The following is a 21,920-nucleotide window of genomic DNA, read 5'->3' on the forward strand; positions in this document are numbered from 1 at the left end:
ATCTGAATCTAATTGTGCCCACATCTAAGTCATCTGAATCTAATTCTGCTGATTGCTTTGTCTCTTGACAGTGGGGTTTTTTTTCCTTGCCTTTTTGAGTGTCTCATAAGTTTTTATTGAATGCCACACATCATGTTCAGGATAGCAGAGACTCGGGTAAATAGTCTTATCAAGAGTTGATACCTTGAACTTAGGGTGAGGTCTGGGTGTTGGAGGATTTTTCTCAATGTTCTTGCTCTACCCCCAGCTTTCAGCCTACCCTGGGGTCCTGCCCCTCAGAGGATGTCTGTGTCCACGGTCTTGTCCCTCCCCCAGCAGTAGGCTGCTGTTGCTTGTTACCTGGTGCTTGCTAGCTTTGTTGGAGGAATTCTCTGCTGTCCTGGGCCAGTTTCAGTCTTAGGCCCTGTGTCCCTGGGTCTTAGAAGTAGGGCATTCTCAGTAGTCCTGCCCCTCCTTCAGCCTTTGAATACCTCGATGATCTCCACTCAGGATGGTTTCCTGCCTCTCCCACAAGGGAAGAGGGGCTTTTATCTCTTTTTGCTCTTCTCCCAGTAGCTTAAGGATTTTGTTCTGTAGGCAAGAAGGGTCTTGGCAGGGCTTCTTGCCTTTTCCGTGTCTACTCCCCTCCTCCAGGCCTGCACCCTCAAGGATGGTTTTTTCCCCCTACCCCATCTTTCTCAGGAATGCCCTGTGGAGGTCTATGGAGAAGACCCTGTGAGCAGGTGCAAACTCCCCTTGTATCTGTGGCTCCCAGGGGTTCTTCATTCTCACCTTGGCCACTCTCAGCCTCTGCAACTTGTTAACATGCATAACTCAGTTCTTCTCACCCACTTGTATGGCACTCAGTGTCCCTTCTTCCCAGGCTTTGCCAGAGGTGAGCCGATGCTCACTTCCTGTTTTCCTTGGAAGAGTCTGCCTTTCCTTAGATTTCAGGCTAGTTGTTTGGTCTGTGATCTCAGGTCTCTGATTTAAGAAAATTTAAGATCCTTTTAGATTGTTGCTCTTTTTCTTGTTAGGATAGGATTAACGCTTCCCCCAACTTTCTCTACCTTAGGCAGAAGCTTCTTATCCACACCTGCATCTTGATAAAAAGGTGAGACCATAGGCAATCCAGAGACCAGTCAAGAAGTTATCCCAGATGGATTGATTTCTTGTCACAAGGTAGACCTGCGAGCTCTGCTCTTTTTAAAAAAAATTTTTTTTAAAGATTTATTTATTCATTTTATATTTTATTATTGCTGCATTGGGTCTTTGTTGCTGCACATGGGCTTTCTCTAGTTGCAGCGAGCGGGGGCTACTCTTCGTTGCAGTGTGTGGGCTTCACATCGTGGTGGCTTCTCGTTGCAGAGCACGGGCTCTAGGCGCGTGGGCTTCAGTAGCTGTGGCTCACGGGCTCTAGAGCGCAGGCTCAGTAGTTGTGGTGCACGGGCTTAGTTGCTCCGTGGCATGTGGGATCTTCCCAGACTACAGCTTGAACCTGTGTCCCCTGCATTGGCAGGTGGATTCTTAACCACTGTGCCACCAGGGAAGTCCTGCTCTTTTATTTTTTAATGAAAATGTATGGGTTGGTTACCCATGTGTTTGAGTGGCTGAAAGCAACCACAGATATTTACGCAATTCCTGCTGTGCGCAGTGCTGAGCTCATGGTGGCATATGACAGGCTGGCAGCAACAGAAACTGAGGCAAGTAGATTAAACTACTGTGAGAGCCCAGGATCCCACACCAGGGTGGTGACACCTACAGACCCCAAATGAGATCGCCACAAAGTTAAATAGATTCATCTATTCTGAGTTTGACCTTTTTTTTTTTTCTTTTGATGTTAAGATGTTTATATTTGGTACAAGTGAAAGTTGTCGACTTGGTGTGACTTTCTAGGTATGTGTGTTTGGGTTAATGTTGTTTTAATCTTACTTGTGAGAGAACTAACGAGGACCACCAGGCAGGGCCCCTAGTACCCTTGGATGTTGAGCAGACAAAGCACTGATAGGATTTCTCCCCTTAAACACTGCTCCTGTTATCCCATCACAGCCCTTGCACATGTGTCTCTTCCTGCTCTTGCCCATCATCTTCTTATCTCTGCTTTATCGCTCTCAGGGAAATGCCACATCTGCAGAGTGCTGGAGTGCAGGTGAGTGCCTGCGATGATGTGTGGGGCGTGACTGCTGGCCCTTTGCCTTGGGGAGGTGTCATTTCACAGGAGTGTCACCATGATGCGCTTGGCTCTTTGAGGCATTGAGTGTGTGTGTGGAGGGCCTGCTCTGTGTTCAGCTCTGTGCCAGGCAGGCATTCCAGGGCAGGTGGGGTGGGGGAATGACGCAAAAAGTGTTAGAGCCAGGAGCCAGTAGCCTCCACAAGGATGGAAGAGAGGAGCTGGGGTTGTGGAAGCAAATCCGCAGGCCATGTCACCTGTCAGAGGCTGCTTCCTGTCAGGAAATGCCTGTACTTTGGGTTCAGATCCCAGCCGTCATTTCCTGTATTAGAGGAAGTGATTTAACCTCCCTGAGCCTGCTTCCCCATCTGAAAGTTAAGGTTAGTGATGCCTGCTGTGAGGGGTCATTGTAGGGATTAAATGAAGTGACATATAAAATGCTGGCACATAGGTGGCAGGTAAACCACAGCGATAGCCGTCTTTACGTGCGGTGTGTCAAGTGCTGTAATGTCTTCTGGTAAGAGTGGACGAGGTTGCAGGGAAGGGCTGTGTCCTGGTGAAGGTAAGAGCAGGAGCAAATGCTGTGGCTGGAGGAATAGCCCAGGGCAGGAAGAACCCTGGACTTGTGAGCAAGGCTGGAGGCTGGGTACCTTCTGACAGTCACTTCCTGTCTGAGCCTCAGGTTCCTGCAGCCCTCTCTTCCAGAGGCCACCTCCCTGGCTCGGGCAAGTGGCTGCGGTCCTTAGTACTGTTTTGGAGCTGGCTGGGCTTGGGCTTAGAAGGAGGGTTCCTGTTGGTAAAGTCAGCAGTGCTCACCACCCCCACCCCTGCTTCCAGAGACTCGGCTCGGCACTGTCCATTTCTGGGCCGCTCTGCAGAAACACTCAGAATTTCCATCCCCTCCTTCCCAGGCAGCAGGAAGCGCCCGTCTGGCTGTCAGGACAGAGGGCTGCCAGGTTCCCACCCTCCCTCTGGTGGCCTTTTCTGAGGGAGCCAGGGGGACTCAGTGTCCAGAGGAAGAATGTGCATGTCTGGAAGGGGGTCCTTTGGAAGAATTAGGCACTGGCTTCTCAAGAATGGCCTGTGGGTGATTTGCAGATAAGCGCCTATCACAGCCCAGCCCTTGGAAGGGCAGGCCCAGTCATCACCCCCATTTTATAGAAGATGAGGAAGTGGAGGCCCAGAGGGATTAAACCTCTCGCCCAGGGCCACCTAGCTGGTCAGTGGTAGAGCTCAGATATCGACCACGGCCTGCCGGAGTCACTGCTCTTCCCCGCTGTACTCTGCTCTGTCTCCCGACAGCGCTGCCTGGGTCTGGGGGCTGCTGCGGTGAGGTGAAGGCCAGCCAGGGCTTCTGGAACATTTCCTTTTGGGATGGGCTTTGAGAGCTGAAGTGTTCCAATTCCTGGAGGACTGGAAGAGCCTAGCCCCAGTGGGGCGAGGTCTTACAGAATGGCCACAATGCCGCAAGCAGACAGGCCGACAGTGGGCATGTGGACATGGCACTGCTCCTGCTTTCAAGAATCCTCCTCAGGCTTGTGTCTCACATTCGATTTCTCTTTAACCACCAGGGTCTGCATTTTTCCAAGTTCAAATCAACATGTATTTGAGAGTTTGTTATCTATGAGATTAGAACACTTTCCTGATAAAGGAAAATATGCAGGTAGGGTCCACGTGCTAAACTGCCTTTTTTTTTTTTTTTTTTTTTGCGGGTAAGCGGGCCTCTCACTGTTGTGGCCTCTCCTGTTGCAGAGCCTGTCTCTGGACGCGCAGGCTCAGCGGCCATGGCTCACAGGCCCAGCCGCTCTGCGGCCTGTGGGATCTTCCCGGACCGGGGCACGAACCTGTGTCCCCTGCATGGGCAGGCGGACTCTCAACCACTATGCCACCATGGAAGCCCTAAACTGCCCTTCTTTGATGGTTGGGAATCCTCTAACGGGCTGATTCTTCTCAAGGACTCTGAGCCCTGCCCAAGTGAACATGTCCAGGGCAGAGCATCTTCCTGGGGCTAGGCCACTGGATTTATCCAAAAGATGGGCCAACTCAGAGGAGATGCAAGCCAGCTGCCAGTGGCAGGTGTGAGACATCCTAGGTGAGCCCCAGTCATAGCCAGTATTCTCCAGTGGCTGTGGCATTTAGGGGTGGAGGAGTGCTGGGTGGAGTACCCTGGCTCTGTGGTATATGAGGAGTTGACAAGCTTTGAGCCTAGTGATGCCCTGGGTTTAGAGGGGAGAGGAGCAATGAGTGCAAGCAGAAGACAGGAACTGGGGACACAGGTACATGGGCAGGTGGCAGGCCCTGTGGTGGTCTGGCATTGATTCATCCCAGTCACGTGTCCTGACCCTGGAAACGCAGTGGCTGGAGGAACAGGGCAGGGATGAGGTAGGCCCAGGTGCGGAGCACAGAGGAGCTTCTGATTGGGCATGGGGGGTTGCAAGGTGAGTGGAGGACAGGATGCTCAGAGCAGGGGAAGGAGGGGTAGATGAGGGGCCCTGGCAGTGGGCACGGGAGCACTGAGGTGGGAGCGGAGCTGTGGAAGGATGCGGGCTGGAGCAGGGTGCCCCATCAAGGGGTTTGAATTTTCTCCTAGTGCCGGTGGAGGGCCCTGGATGACTGGCAAAGCCAGGGAATGATGTGGTAACATTTGGAATGTCCATCAGTAAGGCTGTGGTTGAAAACACTGAGCCCCAAGTGTGGCTGCATTTATGGGTTACTGGGGTTTGGGGGCTGGCCGAGAGTGTCGGCCTCCCTGAGCATGTCATTCCCACAGGGGGCGAGTCCACAGAGGAACTGTAGTTTCCTGAGCATCTGCCCGCCGTGTCCTTGGGAGGCTCCCGGCATTCTGCCCTGCTGAACACGTGCACGATGCTTCTGGGGTCAGGAGAAGCCTTTGTCTGTGTGCAGAGCAGTGCCTGACTTTGGGGGGACATACATTGGACTGGAATGAGCCCCCTTAGGAAATCACTTGCCCTCAGTGGTGGTGGAAGAGGAGGAGGATGGCTTCTGCATTTGGGGACTGAGGATCTTAGGCAGAAACACCAAGTCCCTCATGTTCCTAGAGTCTTGTCTGAAGCAGCCCGGGGCGCCCGTCCTGTGGATTCTGACTCCCGCCAGCCATCAGGCCAGGTTGTTCACGTAGAATCTGTTTTCCCAGGGGATCTGGCCAGGGCAGGGTTGGAACCTCCTGCTGGTTCTGGGCCATCCCGATTTCCAGGGTGGGGAATTGACCTTGAGCTAACCGGGAAGAAGGGTGACTTAAGAGCCAGGCTGGGCTTCAGGGGTCCCACACTCTGACAGGCCTAGTGGAGGGCATGCCATGTGAAGAGCTGGCAGCCCCCGGACTCTCTGAAGGCCTCCAAGAGCCCACCTGCACATCCCTCCCAGGCCCCTGCAGCCCGGACTGCCAGGTGCTTTGATTCCGCTTCTCACTTACGGCCTCTGCTCAGAAAGGGGGACTGGCAGGGAGCGCGCAAGCCTGGATGTAGGAGTCCTGCCACACCGCTGTTGCTCACCAACATTTGGAACTCGTCTTCTCGAGTTTGCTGGTGGTTTTCCACTTGATCCTTCAAGGAGCTCTTCCTCTCGGTGTTTCCTCAAGCACTGACTCAAGACTAAGGGGTTCTCTTTCCTTTTATTGTCTTTAGCCAGAAGTGGATTCCCCTGTCCCACCAGGCAGAAGCAGGAGTCAGGAGTTGATGCAGAGCCAGCCCCAAGAGCCTGTCAGCATGCCCCAGACGCTGACCAGCACGCTGGAGCACATTGTAGGCCAGCTGGACGTCCTCACCCAGGTAGGCCGTGACGTGAATTCACCCCATCGTCTGCACTTGGCCTGGCATTTGGACCATTTGAAGTTGGCCAGAGGGTGCTGGTTTGTTTTGTTTTGTTTTGTTTCAATCTGTCAAAACTTTTAGTATTTCGTCTTTTTTTTTCTCTCTCTCTCCTTAACCTAACCACATTACTGTCATCACACCGAACAAGGTTAATGATAATTCCTCGATACCATCCAGTATTCTCAGGGGTCACTTTTAACAGGTTCAGGACACACAGAGGGAGAAAGAACTATGAAGGTAAGGACCGAGGGGATGCAGGCGGCACATTAAAGAGCCGAGGTGACATCGCTCCCGGCTGCGGCCGTGGATCGGCTGCCCAGCTCCCCGGGCCTCCCTGTTCCTGCTGTCATTAACTGCGCCAGGCCAGGTCGAGGCCCGCTTGGAGCCGCGAGCTCCTCACCTTCTGGCTCCCAGCCGGCGACCCCAGCAGGCCCTGTGCAGCTGAACAACCCACCATCCCCAGACACCGGCAAGTTCCTGGAGGGGAAACGATTGACACAGCTGCCTGCACTGTGCCCCCGGCCCTCCCCCGCGGTACCTGCGTCTTCCGGCAGGGCTGGGAGCTGCAACTGGCTCCCGAGCCCGGCCCACCCAGGTCCCCCGCAACCGCTCTTCCTGATGCCTGTTCCCGCACCGAGCTCTCAGCACCGCGATCTCCGGGTGCTGGGTTTTAAAAAATATATAATGTACCTATTTTGCAGCCCAAATTAATGAAATAGCAGTGCCTGCCCTGGGATCCTGGCTTTCAGAGCCATCCGATCCCTGGCCAAGCCACTGGACCCCAAAATCACCAACACTGAATCCTGCCAGGGAGTGCCCACCCAGTGCTGGCCTGGGCCACAACAGAGCTTTGAAAGAAACGCTGTCCGTTCATTTGACTCTTCGCTGGGTGGGCACTCCAGGGACGTGCACTCCCTGGCATGTCCAGGGAGCTGTGTGCAGGGAGTCAAGGCATCCAAGAGCCCAGGCTCTGGGTTCGAGCTGGTGCTGCTCCTTATCCTATGAGTGAGCTTAGAGACATCCCTTCGGTTCTCCAAGCCCTGGTGTGTTTATCTGTGATGAGCCTGCCATGTTTGTGGTCAGGATTAAAGATGAATCTGCAGGAAGTGTTTGACCTGTGCCTGGTCCTAGATAGCTGCTCAGTAGATGTTAGCTGTGGCACTGACCACCCTCATCAGGGAGATCAACGTGGCCCCATCACCACCAGGAGCGTAAGTACATCTGGCAGCTCATAACACAGACTTGCATTGCAGCAATTCCAGTGAGAGCAAAGTGCCCTGACGAGAGGTGGCAGCCAGCACTGCGGGCATGCCCAATGGGGCATCTTCTCCTGGGGTGGGAGAGCGGTCTTGCAGAGAGAACAGCCTGCCTGCAGGTCTGGAGGGGCCATGGGCACATCCAGGCAACAAGCAGAGCCCAGCACAGCTGACATGGGGCATGTAGGTGGTGGTGGCAGCTGGGCCAAGGCAGTATTTAAAGGTCCTCAGGCCCCTTCCCTCCTGGGCTCTGGGTGCAGACCCACCCATCTGTGCTGGCTCACGGCTAGAGGGGGAATGCAAGAGGGAGGCCGAGGACCCTTGAGTCTCTGACGGAGATGGAGCTGAAGTGGCGTGGCGTCCCTTCCCTACCTCTGGATCTGGGGCTAAGTGTGAAAACCTCCTCCACATTGTGTCCCGTGGTCCACGCTGTGTCACAGCATGCCAGCTGGTACTGCACACCCTCGACCCACTGAAGGAAGGACATTTGAGGGGAAAGGTCAGCCATCGGTGACTAGGGGATAGTGGGACTTTGCGCACATTATTGCCGAGAGCCTCTTAGCCCTGGAGGAGGAGGCGTGTGCTGAGAGAGGGAGATGAGCAAAGACTTAGAAAACTTCTCCCACCTCAGAGCCGTCAGAAACTGCCAAGCCTGCCTCATGTTCTTCACAGCCTCGTCAAGTGAGAGTTCAGGGGAGGTAGAATGAATTAGAACTTTATAGGATAAAATTGGAAATTAAGTCTGAGAAGGTAGTTAAAAATAGCCTTATTGGATCCAGAGGAGTATAACACTAGAAACATTTCCTGTCACTGTGTTTTAAGGGCGTACATGGAAGGTTTTGTTATGTGTTAGCAGTCAGGAGTCTGGTAGTAACTGTAAGAAACTGGCATCACAGGGAATAAGTGAACCTTGGCCTGTGGCCGGGGTCACACCGCTCAGCCCCTTTGCAAATCCAGATAGCACTGTCCCCCCACCAAAGGCCAAGCCCATCAACCAGTCACCCGCTTTGCCAGACAGTGTGCATTCCTGAAGGCCACAAAGTGTGGCTGGCGTGTTCCTGATGGAGTCAGCATATTTTGAGGCAACTTGGGTTCCACAGATAAAGCCCCAGTTGAGACCTTAGAGTGCAACCTGTTTTCAAAATGGTGTGGGGAGGCATCTGCACGAATTTGTGTGCTACCTCGGGCTGGGTCGCCAGTTGTTTTCCAGGCCCACGTCCCCTCCTGGAGTTGGGGCCCTAGCTGAGGTGTTTAGCTCCAGCCAGAGCTGCCCCTCCTGTTGGAACCAGCCTGGCTGCAGGCAGCCCCCTCTCTGGAGGCTCCCCTGAGGCCCAGAGCCGGGTGACCACCATCGTCCTTCTCCCCATGCGGGTAGCTCAGCTGGGGCTCTACGCCTGCTTGGCCTGTGGGTGTTGGCCTTGGATGCTTTCCCCTCAGCGGCGCTCCTCACCCTCCTGGCGTGCGGCTGTGCTCTGGAGGAGCAGGGATGTCGCGGCCACCCCGACACTGACACCTACTTCAGAGTTCTCTGTTTGAATCATGCTGTTCTCCTCCATCCTGCCCCATCACTGCCCCTTCCCTCCCCCACAAGGAAGTCTGTTTCTAAGCGGCCTCCAAGAGGGACACTGCCTTCTAGGTCCTGTGGGCCTCTGTCCTGAAGAACATCCTTCAGGGAAGAAGCCCAGGGCTGCAGTGGGCAGCAGCCAGGATGTTTACTGAGCGAGTCACAGAGCCTCCAGGCCCGAGTGACAGAAGGTGCTCTGCTGTGGAGGTTCACTGTCCTCAGAGCCTGCCTTCCCGCCCAGCAGGCTGGATGCGGCCCAATGGTCAAATCCTCTCTGGAGGTGTGTGGCCCATTTGGCACCCGTCTGAAGGCTAAGGACCCAGCCTCAGTCCTCGTCCGTGGCCGCTCTGTGCAAACCAGAGGCCCAGAGGTCAGGAGGCTGAGCGGGCCTGGGGGAAAATGTGGCTCAGAGCTTGTTTGGGTGCAAGTCCTGGCTTTCCCAATTCTAGCTCAGTGACCTTGGGCAAGTCACTTAACCTCTTCGTGCCCCAGTTTCCAGATCTGGGACACAGCTGATAATTGCATCCACTTCACGGGCCTCTTGTGCGGATGGGATGTGTCAGCCTGTGCGAAGCTCTTTGAACAGTGCCCAGCAATTCATGTGCTGCTGATGTGTTCAATGCTGTTCCTGCTGCTGACCTTTGTCACTATTCAGGGCCTGGCTGGCATGGGTGTAGGGGGATCCTCACGATGGCACCAGAAACAGCTCTCCAGTTCCCCCTGCCTCCCTGCCCAGGAGAGCCATTCCCCCGCCCTCACAGCAGGTGTGGAGGGTTCCCTCCGTGCACACATGTTCGCTGAGCCTTTTCTATGTGTGGGGCCCTGAGCGAGACCCAGTCCCACCCTTAGGAGGGCCCAGGACTGAATCTGCTGATGTCAGAGCCAGGCCTCCTAGAAGGAGCAGGCAACCAGGACCGTGGGAGACAGCTGGGCAGAGTGCGCCAGATGGGAATCCCGTGGGCCAGGTGGAGAGGGCCACTAGTCCTTTGGCCTAGTCCTTTGGCCTAACAGAAGAAGCAGCGTAGGCATTTGTGCTCCTGGTGCGGCCACTGAGCAGGGCAGAGTCGGGCCAGACCCACGCTAAGGGTCTGGTGTGGAGTAGGGACAGGGACACAGAGAGGTTGGGACTTGGGCTGGGGGTGGAGCTGTCAGGGCCCTTCCCCCAGGAGGCGAGTTCTGCAGCCGCCCTGGCTCAGATTCACCGCAGGAGGGAGGAAGGGGGTGAGGAGATGGGCAGGACAGCACAGCAGTCAGCCCCTGGGATACCGCTGGGCTCCCGAGGGAGTGAGGCGCTTCCTTTAGCCCCCATGGAAAGCAGACTGCCCCCGGGACGTGTGCGGCATCTGAATCCAGCCCTTTAACTCCTGAATTGGGGTTGTGTGGTTTTATTTTTTTAGGAATACCTTTTTAGTAAAGTGCATACATTGTTTTTCAAAAGTGTATTTATTCAGGGAAATAGGATGGGATGGCCTTGCAAGGTACACAGCCCTTCGTACATCTCACTCCCGAACAGGTTCACTCTTTGGGCTGCCCCGGGCTGTCAGGTCTCCCCACCGTGTTGTTTTAGATGGAAAGTCCTCAGAGTGTGGGGATCACATCCTCATCATAATTTTCCTCCCAATGTTTATCTGAAGCCTGCAACTTTCCAAGGGCTTTCCTCTGCAGCCCTGTGTTATCCTCCTGCCTGGTGCCCACAGGTCAGCCCGGTGCAGATAGGGTGTTGTGCCTAGATATGGCTTCTGCCTGGACCAGCTCTGGGGTCCACTCAGCCTGGGGCTTCTCCAGGATGCCAGGTGATCCTGAGCTCGACCTGCTGTAGGTCAGAGCTTTCCCAGCTTCCCTTGCTAACCATTTCTGTGTAGTTAGGTATGGCTTCATTGAGAAGTTTATCTGCAAACCAAACTTGACCTTTCTGAAAGTTAAGGCCAGAAGCTCTTACTCAGCCCTCTGTGATCACAGAGCCTAGCAGGCCCGGCCCCTGAGGTCACCAGCCAGAGAGTACACCCCCTTGTCCTGGCCCTTCTTTGTGTGGGGGAAACCCCCCTTGCCCCTGTGAGATTGCTGTTTGGGGCCTCACTGAGCTCCTCCGTACCCTGATCCCAGCTGGACACTGTGTCCTGAGCAGCCAGGGTGTGTTTGGCCTTACATGTCCCTATCAACTGTGGGGAACAGAGGTACCTCCCTTGGGTGTCAGGGCTGCTCTGCTCAGCCCAGTGAGCCACTGCCCATTAGCCTGGGCGTATTTGCCCTCCTGGTCTTGAGGGCCAACTCCACCGCTTATCACCTGGGTGACCTTGGGCAGGTGATGTTGCTCCCCAGAGCCTCAGCTTCCTCGCATGTAAAGTGGGGACAGCCAAGCCTGCTCGTGTCCTCTGAGCACTATGGTGAAGCTCTGGGTTACCTGGGTGTGCTAGGTCGATGTTCTCCAAGGGTCAGTGTGGGAAAACACCAGGGTGGTCAGGTGACACAGGAGTGGACATTCCACGCATGTCTAACTGCTGGAGTCCCAGGAATGCTTTTGAGCTGCCAGTGAGGCTCTAGTGGTCTGACTAGGCATTAGGATGAGAGGGAGACAAAGAGGAGGTCTTTCCCCACGTCCTGGAAGGAGGAGGGCCCAGGAGGTGACGAGAGGGACTTGGGTGCCTGGGGACTGTTGAAAATCAGGGGTGGGTCGTGGGGCCCATTAGATGCGGTCCTTGAACCCAGACCCAGGCATTGGGGCCAAGATTGAAGCTCTTCAAAGATGTATATATATCTTGTGACAGCCATCCTCTGAATTGAGTTACCGTAATGGTTGTGGGGGAAATAGATTTCCTAACGATGGGATTTAGGTTTTCCTTTGGGTGACATTTTGGTTTTCAAAACCCCTCATGGGAATTCTCAAAAGCAACTAGGGCTGAGGTCACAAGTATGGGTGCTGGGAGCCGTGTGTGTGCGCCCCCCCTCTTCCTCTCAGGAGACTGTCCTGAGCCCCACCTTCTCCCCTCCCCGTCTGGGGAGAACACACACCTGTCCTGTGGCCACCCTGGTCACTGTCCTGCTGGGCCTGCCCCAGTCTTCTCTTCCTGAGATAGATGGCTCAATCCCAGAGGCCTGCAGGAGTCAGAGCAAAGCTCAGACCAGGAGTCAGAAGCCGCGGATGCTCTGGCACAGCCTTGCCTCTTTCTGAGGAAGCCATGGTTTCCTCCTCCACTGAGGGGAAACTTTAGGCCCTGCCCATCTGTCTGCCCTCTGGGGTGGGCAGCAGAGGTCAGCATCTCAGGTGGGGCCAGGACTGCTCTCAGGGCCTTCTTTCCATGAGTCACCCCTCCCCTCCACCCCTGGCCAGGCCCCTCCCCTTGTGGCCACTCCAAGAGGAGGGGCTCCAGAGTGGACCCCTGCCAGGCCTGCCTGCTTGGTGATGGGTATTCAGAGGCCCTGACCTGGTGTTCTTCTGGGGGTTCTGCCAAGTGGTTTAGGGTCCCTCTTGCAGGTGCTGGGACGCTCACCAGTGAGCAGGGAGAGGCTGTTTTCCCAGCCAGAGTCCCCTGGGAGCTCACCTCCCACCTTGGCTCTCTTCACTTCCTTCACGAACTCCTGAGTGACAGAGGTTGGGTGGTGTCTGGAAGTTGCAGGGGCCCTGGGTCTTCCTTGAGGGCGAGGGCGTGGGCATGGGGTGCGGCGTGGCAATGTGGGCGGTACCCGGGAGCTAGGGAGGCTGCAGTGAGGGGCCTGGGCCCGGCAGGCGGCCGGTGGTTTCGCCTCGGAAGCCCACAGCAAAGTTATTTTTGACTCCGATTTCACGTCTTGCTGCTTTTTAAAAATACCAAGCCATGAAATTCCTGCTCCAACTGTGTTTTCTCATGGCAGCTGTGCTTGAGGCTGGCCACAGCAAGGCTGTGATGTCACACATTCAGGTTCCTGTGACTCACTGGGGGCCGCTGGGCTCGGGGACCGGAACATGTGCGCCGTGGGAAGCAGCCGCGGGCAGGCCACCCAGCCCTGTGGTCTAAAGGTCCAGGTTGTTGCAACTCTGCTGACCAAACTCAACAAGGATAAGAATTTTGGCCTGTTAGCTTTGGGAAGTTGGATAGAGTGACCCATTGCTTCAAGACACGCTGCCCCTGCCCCCCAAGATCCTGACGGTTTCCTATCTGATGGGCTGCTTGGGTGAGGCATCCCACACAGGGAAGGTGGGAACACTGGGCAGGCCCGGTGTGGGCCGAGCTGCCTGACCACTCTCAGGGGCTCTCAGGGTCCCTCTTTCCCGGACGGACAAGCTGTTGTTTGTGGAAAGAGACTCCAGACTTTAGAGCAGTTTTGCCATTTTCCCTGGGGGCGGGTCCTCCCAGGTGTGCCCAGATGGAACTTGTTGGGAAGGTGTGCAGTGAAAGCGCCTCCCTGCCCCCCCCACCAAGTAATCCCCTTTTGTGAGATGTGTGCAGCCCTCCCGATGGCGCTCACGCACCCAGGCAGGGCCACAGGGGTGATTGTTGCTGGTTTCCGCAAGAGTGGGCCCTCCCTCCACAGCAGCCTATCTCGCCACTTAGCCTTGACCGTGTATAATCCCAAGTAGGTTTAGCCAGACTCCTCCTCCTGGATATTTAAGGGCTGCCCTTGGGCCAGAGTCGACTTCAGGACAGCCGGACCTCCTGCCACTTGGGGTTTGGAGACTTGTTTTTCCTCTGTTAAGAGCCTGCTTCCTGGGGACAAGGGACTGAAGACACTCTGGTCTGTTAGACACTTGGGGTCTGACTCTAGCCGGTTGCAGAGGGGCTGGGCCCTGGCCCTTCCCCAGCCCTGTTGCTCATTTTGACAGTTTATCCAGAGGCTTGTCTGGCTTTGCAAATGCAGAGGCATGGGGAGTACCAAGTCAGGGCCGGTGTGCTGGCAGCAGTCAAAGACGGGGCAAGCTTGTGTTTATTATTGCGTGAGGGGCTGGATGGCAGCTCCATCTTCTATCCTGTCTGCGGTTGTGGCAGAAAGCACCCCCTCCCCAAAGAAGCTGCAGATGGAAGGCCCCCGCCCACCAGATGGGCTCGGGATGGCTGCGGTTACCTCTGGGGCCTGGGAACATTCACGGTCTTATGAGATTTCCCCTGTGAGGCCCAGAGCAGGCCTGGAGCTGGGGGCTGGGGAGCAGGGGCTGGAGTAGGAGATCTAGGAGAGCTAGGCCCATGCAGGGACATCTCTTCAGAATGACTCTGGATGATTCTGAGAGGAGGGAGGAAGGGGACCCAGGCGATTTATTCTCACTGCTCTGGGGACCCAAGGGCCCTCCAAAGAAGGGTCAAGCACAGGCCACAAGAAGGGGCCTACGAGTCTTCTGGTTGTGACAGGAAGCCCCAAACGGGCCTACATGGCTTTGAGATTAACCAAGCCCCAGCTGCCCCATGGCCACTTGGCGCCCTCCTGCATGAAGTGCCGTGAGAGCTGGGTTGGGAAAGACTGCAGTCGGGCCTGCCATTTCCCTCCACCCACTCTTCAGAGGGCCCTGTCTGGGCCTGGACTGTTGGCACAGACCCTCACTGTACCCACAGTAGCCTCGGCTCTGGGGGGAAGAGAAAAAACGGAAAGGAGCTTTGAACTCAGCAGAGCGTGGCATTTGTGGGAGTGATTCTGTTTCCCCCATTCTGATGTGGGCCTAGGTGGTAGCTCCAGAAAACCAGCCAAGATGAGAGGCTGGGTCTCCCGCTGTGGCTCACCCGGCACTCCGCAGGGCAGGGGGAGCCTGTGTGCCTTCGCCCCTGAGGTGGGCCTGTTGGACAGGGGCCACAGCCTGGCTTACCAGGCTGCACTGAGTTTTTCTGGGCCTCCAACAAGCTACCAAGCAGTCTCTCTGACTTGTGATGGTTGTGTTTTATCGGGTGCTGGCAAATTAACTATTTTATATGGATTGCTGAAAAAGTGAGCATCTGAAGAAAGGGGATACTGAAGGTGGTCAAGGCCAAGGTTCATGCCCCACTGTCAGCTCTGTTTAAACTTACCCTGGAGCCCGAGTACAGCTGAGCAGTGACTGGCATCCTGCACCTTGGGGCCTGTCCCTGTCAGACACTTGCCTTCCCTGGTGGCGTGCCCATGGCTGGCAGAGAGAATGAGCTTGAACCCAGGCCAGGGTCGGCGTGGCGGGGGGTGTGGCTCAGGTCTTCCTCCTGGTGTGGGTAGCAAGCACCCCACGGGTCCCCGCAGCATCCGGTTTTAATGGATGGTGGTGAGTGGCCCCACTTTTAATAGCTTCTCCTTTGGGGGTAAGCAGTAATATGGAAAAGCCTGTGTTTATTTAAAAGGAGTTGCTATAAAGCCATAAGGAAAGTAAATTAGCCAAGATTCCTTAATGTCATAGCTAATCTACCAATAGGAAATAGTGTCTCATGCGCTTCCCGAAGAGAGCTAATCCTCATTAGAGGTGGGGGCTGGGGGATGCAGAAACGCCCGAGAAATCCTATATCCCTGAGACAATGTGAAGCAGAAACATGGACCTCTGGGCTCAAGGGACAAAAGCTCATTTTGTGTTGTTGGAAGAAGACTGTGGGGTGATGAGAGGTGGTTAAAAAGACAGTTACTGAGCCCAGAGAGGTTGTGAAGAATTTCTGTAGAAACTTGTTTTTCTGTGCATCAGCTGTGTGTGATGCTGGACAAGTTAACATGTCAGACGTCAGCATGAGCGGGAATCTCCATTCCTCCCCGTCTAAAGTTTAGGCCCCGAAACTTTTAGTCCTCATCAAATTGGTGTGAGGTGGGGAGGGGAGGAACTGGGCTGCTTCCTGGATTCCTACCCCACTTTGCGCACCCCTACTTCCTGCTGAGGCCAGGAGGCTTCCTCCCTCCCAAGGCCAGCTGGCGGTGGCCCTTCGGGCTCCAGCCTGCCCACCCTCCTCTCCCTCCTCCGCCAGCCCCTCAAGCCCACCAGGTCCAAGGCCCAAGCTGGGGGGAATTTTCCTCACCAGCCAGCCGGGCTCATCCCCAGAGTAGGGCTGCCTCCTCTGCATTCCCATGGCACTCAGGGTCTGGTATGTCTCCATCCAGCGCTCAGTGTGCACATGTGATGCGTCAGCAGCTGGGCCTGGGAGCAGGAAGACGGTGGTGAGCGAGAATAGACAGAAACCCCTGTCCTCGTGGGGCTGGCACTCTGATGGCTGTCAGCAGGCCGCTCGAGGGCCAGCGTTCACAACTCTGACTCGAAGGCCCCTGTGCCACAGACCTTCAGGCGCTGGGCCAAGGCTGGGGCTGAGAGGCAGAGCCTTTGGTGGTAGGAAGAGCTGGGCCCAGACAAGCAACTCCAGGGAGATGGGCTGGCCCCTCCAGCCCCCATTCACCCCTGACATGTGGCAACAGGCTGGCCAGGGCACCATCAGCAAGCCAGGGCCCTGCGTGTGTGTACACACGTGTGCACGAACACCGAGAGCCAGAGCCAGAGCTGCCAGGAGACAAGGCAGAGCCAGGCAGGCGCTGAGCCCAGCAGCCCCACTTTGTTTTGATAGCTCACAAGACCCCACAGCAAAGAGATTCCCCTTTTGTTGCATCTGTTTTAGATCTTTAGAATCTGAGTGAAGTCAAAACCCTTCTACAAGGGAGATTAATTCCACACTGTTCCATCTTTGCAGTGAAACCATAGGAAAGTTAGACATTCTGTGCGGCACTGTCGAGACAGGGGCGTTGAGCCAATGGCCAGTCCCTGGATGTTTCCCACAGCCTGGCACAAGTGCCCCCAGCGGCATGGCTGGGTGACTCTGCCCTCGCCCTAAGACCACCCAGGGCACCTGGGACCCCCTACCCCCCAGGAATCTGGCCTCCTGTGTTAGGGGAAGGGGGCTGGGGTGCCCCGGGTGCCCCAGCCCCTCTGGGGAGACCGCCTGGAGGAGCCAAAATCAACTGTAAGCCTGGAAATGATTAAAAGGAACTTTCCGTCACAGGAGAACTTTAAAAAGCAGCCAGACCACCACGTGCCCTAATGGCTCAGGCCCTACAAGGCCTGACCACAGGCCACCTTCTTTGGAGCCTCATCAAGCCCCATCTGTGCCTAGGGCTGCCCCCTCAAACAGCCCAGAGCTCAGCTATAGCCCCTGAGAGCTGGGGGAGCCATGCTGCCCACGGTGCACCCCTGCCCAGAGCACGCGTCATGTAAATAGTAGCTATCAATAAAGTGTTGGGTTGGCCAAAAAGTTCGTTTGGGTTTTTCCGTAAGATGTTATGGAAAAACCCGAACGAACTTTTTTTTTCCACCAACCCTATTACGATGGCTCTACAAGAGATGCGTTGCAAAGATGAGGAATCTGAAGCCCTGGTCAGGTAACTTGCCCAGGACCACTCAGCAAGTTAGTGATCAAGTTCAGATTTGAGCCCAGGCAGTACAGCTCCAAAGCCTGTACTCTTACCACCTGGGACAAAGGTGGGGACCAGGAGTCACTCTGACAGCATTTTCTAAGGCCCACACCTGTGTCACAGCCATGACATGGTGAGAGAGGAGATGGGCAGGGACCCGAGCACTGGGGGGTGGGGAGGGGTGGGGATGAGAGGGACTTCTCGGGGGAGCAGGGCCAGAGTGGGGCTTCGAGTAGGTGGGCTTTGGGGCAGGGAGAGCAGTAGTGACAGGCAACGCAGGCCTCGAGTTCCATGTGAATGCCACATGCAAGAGTCTGGCCTTTCTTCCTGAGCTCTTGAACAGAAAAGGAATATAGCAGAAGCAGCGTGGAGGGCAAGGGGGTGAGGAGTCACCAGGAAGCTGAGGTAAAAGGATGGGGACTGAGAGGAGACAGTCACCAAGTGGGACATGCCTGGGGTCCGCAGCACTGACTGTATATTGGGGGCCCTGGGGTCCTGGGTCAGGCGAGGAGACTCCTTGGGCAGAGCCCCGACGCGACTACCATGCCCAGCCCGACACAGCAGCCAGAGGGGGCTTGCACATTCCCTGCGCCCTCGTCAGCCCTTCCTGCGGCCTCCCCAACCCGCTCCGGTGCCCTTCCGTGCTCACCATTCCCACCGCCCTCCCCGGCTTCTCCCAGGTGCTGCCTCTGCCCTGCATGCGTCCCTTCTTTCAGCCTGACCTTCTCCCCACGCTGTAGCAGGTGTGTGCTTGTGTGGCACTCCTACCCCCCAACCGTTTCAGCCCTTCTGCCCCACTGCCCCTTTTGCCCCATTTGGACACTGAGGTCCCAGTCTCCTGGCTTCCCGAGACTGCCATCCCAGAGCAGTTTTAGTTCCCCCTTGCCACAAGGCAGAGTGCTAGAGGGTGCACGTGGCTGGATGCCAGCTCTCTGCTTCCATCATCAGTCTGTCTCTGGCCCAGCCACCCTGTTCACCTCTGTGCCACCTGTCTTCCATGTTCCAGGGAGGCCCAGGAGGGCCTTTCAACCATAGAAACCAATACCACTCACCTAAGAGGGGCCCCACACACCCTGTGAGGCTCTGCTTAGAGCAGGAAGTGGCCGTGGAAATGCCCTGGCTGGGGGAGTGGGAGCTGCTGGGAAGAAGGGTTGCCTGCAGAGCTGGACAGTGTTGGGGAGTGTGGTGGGAAGGCCTGGAGTGAGTGAGGCCTGCACACGTGGCAGCATTTCATAAGGAACTAGCCCAAGAGCTGAGAAATGTGGAGAGAACGGCTGGCTGGTCACCCTCATTCTTTTCCCTTCCTCCAAAATGTTATTCACTATCAATTGTGGCAGCTTTGCCAAAAGCCTGCCCAGATAGGACTGGTACTGCATCCCATCAGTGCCTGGAAGCCCCTCAGAGCCAGAGTCTCTCGTTGCTGCCTGTGATGGGCACCTGACAAGTGTGTGTGGATGATGATGTCAGGAGGGCTCACGAGGGTTCTGTGGCCCCTCAGAGCTTTGTAGAAGTTATGGCTCCAGTTTTCCTGCTACATTTGCACACCAGTATGTTCAAGAGACCTTCAGTAAAGGTGGCGCAGCAGTGGTTCTGGAAGGAGGAGCAGCTGCCAGAAGGGACCTGGCTCCGGAGGTGTGCCTTGGTCCGTTTCTGAAGTGCCAGTTCACTCCCTCTGGTTTCACCACCTGTTGTGAAACTAGGCAGCCATGATCAGTTCCCAGGCTGAGCCCCTTCTCCCCGAGTCCACTCTGGATCCAGTGCTTGGAAAAGTGGCAATGGGCATGCAGGAGCACCATCCTCCCTGGCTGTACCTGCTCGGATTTGTGAATCTGGTGAGGCAGTGCTAGGGAGTGGAGGCATCCCCATTCCTGTCTCTTTTGGGGTAAGGGCCCTGGGACCCCTCCTCCACCTTCCATGTGACCACCATACTCTCTTCCCTGTTCACTCACTCCAAACCAACCACACTGGCCTCCTGACAGTGCCAAGAGTGTGCTGTGTTCTTCTCTGTCTCAGGGCCTTTGCACCTTGTGCTTGGAACACACTTTCTTTGGCCTGTCCTGTGCTATCTCCTCACACAGGCCTTCTGGGCCTCCTGTCAGGGTTGGAACTCTCCTTCCCAGGTCTGCCAGCCCCAGAGCACGTGAGCCAAGTCAGGGGCATGGACTCCACGTGGAGCTCAGTCCCTGTGGGCCAGACCGGACACATCCTGCTCCTTTTCTCTTTGCCTTCTCCCTAAACACAAAGTGAAAAGGGGATGAAAAGGAGGCAGAAATGAGTACTGGGGGGGAAAGAGCTGAGGAAAAATGGAGGACAAGCCCACCTCAAGAGGAAACCAGGCTGAGGAGAAAAAAGAGGTTGGCAGGGCTGAAAAAAGGGGAGGACACACCGTGAGGAAGTGGGGGCCTGGGAAGTGGGCTGTCAACAGGAGAAAGGGGGGGCAAAGGAAGGGCCCACAGAGCCCAGGGAGAGCATGTGGGCCTGAAAGAACTGTGCGCTGCTCCACAAGGCTGTGGGCAACTTGCACCGCCCCCCTTCTGCTGTGTTCCACCCCTTCCAAGGGTGGGGGATTTATTCTCCCGAGGAGCACTGGACTCTCGCCACCTCCGTGCATTGCCCTCAGAACTCTTCCCTGGACCCACGTGGAGCCCACGGGAGTATCGCAGCCTGGCCCCTCGCAGCTGTAGAATCAGGCGGAGGCCCCGCAGACCCACTTTGCCTTCTCCCAGCATCACAGATGCGTGAGGCCCCGTCACAGGACTCAGGGGTGGAGGCTCTCCCCTTGGCCACCTCGGAGGCCAGTGGAGATACACAAACCCAGGCTCTGTCCCACATAGGCCACTTTGGGCCCCGTGGGGTGCAGACACCTGATGACGCGATGCCAGTAGAGAAAAGGCATCTGAGGCAGCAAAGTTTGGACCCGTGGCTCTGTCAAAATGTCCCCCGTGCTGTGTTCCCTCCCACTGGGAGTTGGGGGCCCCAGGTACCAGACTTATCGCTGAGGACAGGCATTTTGGTGCAACTTCTCTGAGCAGCACTACAATTCAGAGGGGACTGAAAATAAAAGCCTGTCACTTTAAAATTGGTTATTTTTACACCACTCAGAAGGCCCTTCAGGATGTTTCATAAAATGTCTTACACTGTTGAACTGTGAGCGAGAGAAGCCTCTCGCCCTGCTAATGTTGCCCCAATAGGAGACAGATCACAATGTCTTCTCCCCCCTCGGCAGGAAAATCAGGATCTGAATGAGATGCCCTTGCTGAGCCTCTCCCAGGGGTATTCTCCTCAGAGAGCTCCAGTGGCGAGTCCTGCTGGGAACCCCGCCCCCTAGCCCAGCTGGCCTCTTCCATGCTTTGGGGTTTGTTCCCCAGTGCCTCCAGCATCCTCCTCCCTATTGGGTCCCTGGGTTGGGCCGTCCCTCCATCAGTGCCCACTGAGGGGCCAGGCTGCTTTCCAGGGGGTTTCAGCAGCATCACTGACATGATCCTGAGCCCTGGCCGGAGCCCCCAGTTCACCCGCACTGGATTCTCTTCTCCAGGATCCAGGGGCTTGTGGATTCACTGCCCTCTCCCTCTCCCTGTCTGCCCCCAGCCCCCTCTCCCCCGATTCACGAAGATGATCTGAGAAATGCAGAATAGTCAGGCTTTTTCCGCCACCGCCTCATGCCTGCCTGACCCTCCCATCCCTCTCAGAGGGGCCTCAGCCTGTCCTGCAGGGCCCATCCTCAGCCTGTGTTCTCGGCCTCAGGAGCGGGTTCTGTCTTGTCCCCCGTCTGACTCACCACCAGATGGTGGTGGTTCATACCTCATGGATATCTCTGATTTTGTCCACTTTCCTCCTTAGCCCCCTCCCCCAGTCCAAGCCACCATCATCCCCTCTCATTCTCTCTTGACTCCATCATGCCTAGTCACAGCCACATAGCCACACCCCGGGCCATTCCCATGGAGCAGTCAGAGGGGTCTCATCCCCGCTTGGCCTCGAACCCCCAGCACCTTCCTGCTGCTCTGCGGCTGAAGATGAGGCCGCCAGGTATGGCCTCCAGGGCCCGGCCCCATCTCCTGCCTCCTCCGAGGCCCCTCTCCTGCTCGTTGCCTTCCGTCCCACCTCAGGGCCTTCCTACCCCTCTCTCCTGGTGAACCCCTCCTCAGTCTTAGCTCACTCCCTTCCTAGGGCCACCTCCCCTGGCTCTGACCAAGCAGTGCCTTCCATTTTCCCAGCGCACCCTGCTGGTCTGCACAGCTGCTTAGCGCTTGCCTCTTCAACCCGCTGTGCACCCTGTGGGCCCAGCTGAGTCTGTCTGCTCTGTGCCATTGTCACCCCAGGCCTGGCACAGGCCAGTACGGAGTGGTGCCCGGGGAGGATCTGAGTGAGTGAAGAGTCTAGGGCCAAGGTTGGCAAACTTTTTCTTAATGGTAAATATTCTAGGCTCTGGGGGCCATAAGAGTCTGTCACAACTACTCAACCTGCCACTGTAGCCAGGAAGCAGCCATAGACAATATGTAAGCAAATGGGCACAGCAATAAAACCTTATTTACAAGAACAGGCAGCAGGCTGAGTGTGCCAACCCTTGGTCTAGAGAAACAACAGAATTCATTCAACAGCAAACTGGAGTGTTTCTAAGGAAACGATTTTCCATGAGAAAGGGCTGTGGCTTCCTGGAAATCGCTGGTAACAGCAGGAGAAGGTGGTTCTGAACCAGACAGGTGTGACTTTGAAGGTGAAACTTCTGGATCCCCTATGACCTTGCCCCAAGAGGCTCCCACGTGGCTTACAGGTGAAGGCCATGACCCTGGGAGGCAGACAGTGTTGGGCGAGGGGTAACA

General features: G+C 56.0%; 1 protein-coding gene across 1 annotated transcript in view; it reads left to right on the forward strand.

Moving 5' to 3' along the window:
- POC1A (POC1 centriolar protein A) overlaps window positions 1-21,920 on the forward strand; it is a 72,621-nt gene that overhangs the window by 45,688 nt on the left and 5,013 nt on the right. Inside the window, exon 10 of the mRNA XM_059075275.2 lies at window positions 5,794-5,937. Within this exon, the coding sequence (XP_058931258.1) occupies window positions 5,794-5,937 (144 nt within the window). The remainder of the gene's footprint in view (window positions 1-5,793; window positions 5,938-21,920) is intronic.

The sequence above is a fragment of the Kogia breviceps genome, chromosome 10, assembly GCF_026419965.1.
Source record: "Kogia breviceps isolate mKogBre1 chromosome 10, mKogBre1 haplotype 1, whole genome shotgun sequence".
In the NCBI taxonomy this organism is placed as follows: domain Eukaryota; kingdom Metazoa; phylum Chordata; class Mammalia; order Artiodactyla; family Physeteridae; genus Kogia; species Kogia breviceps.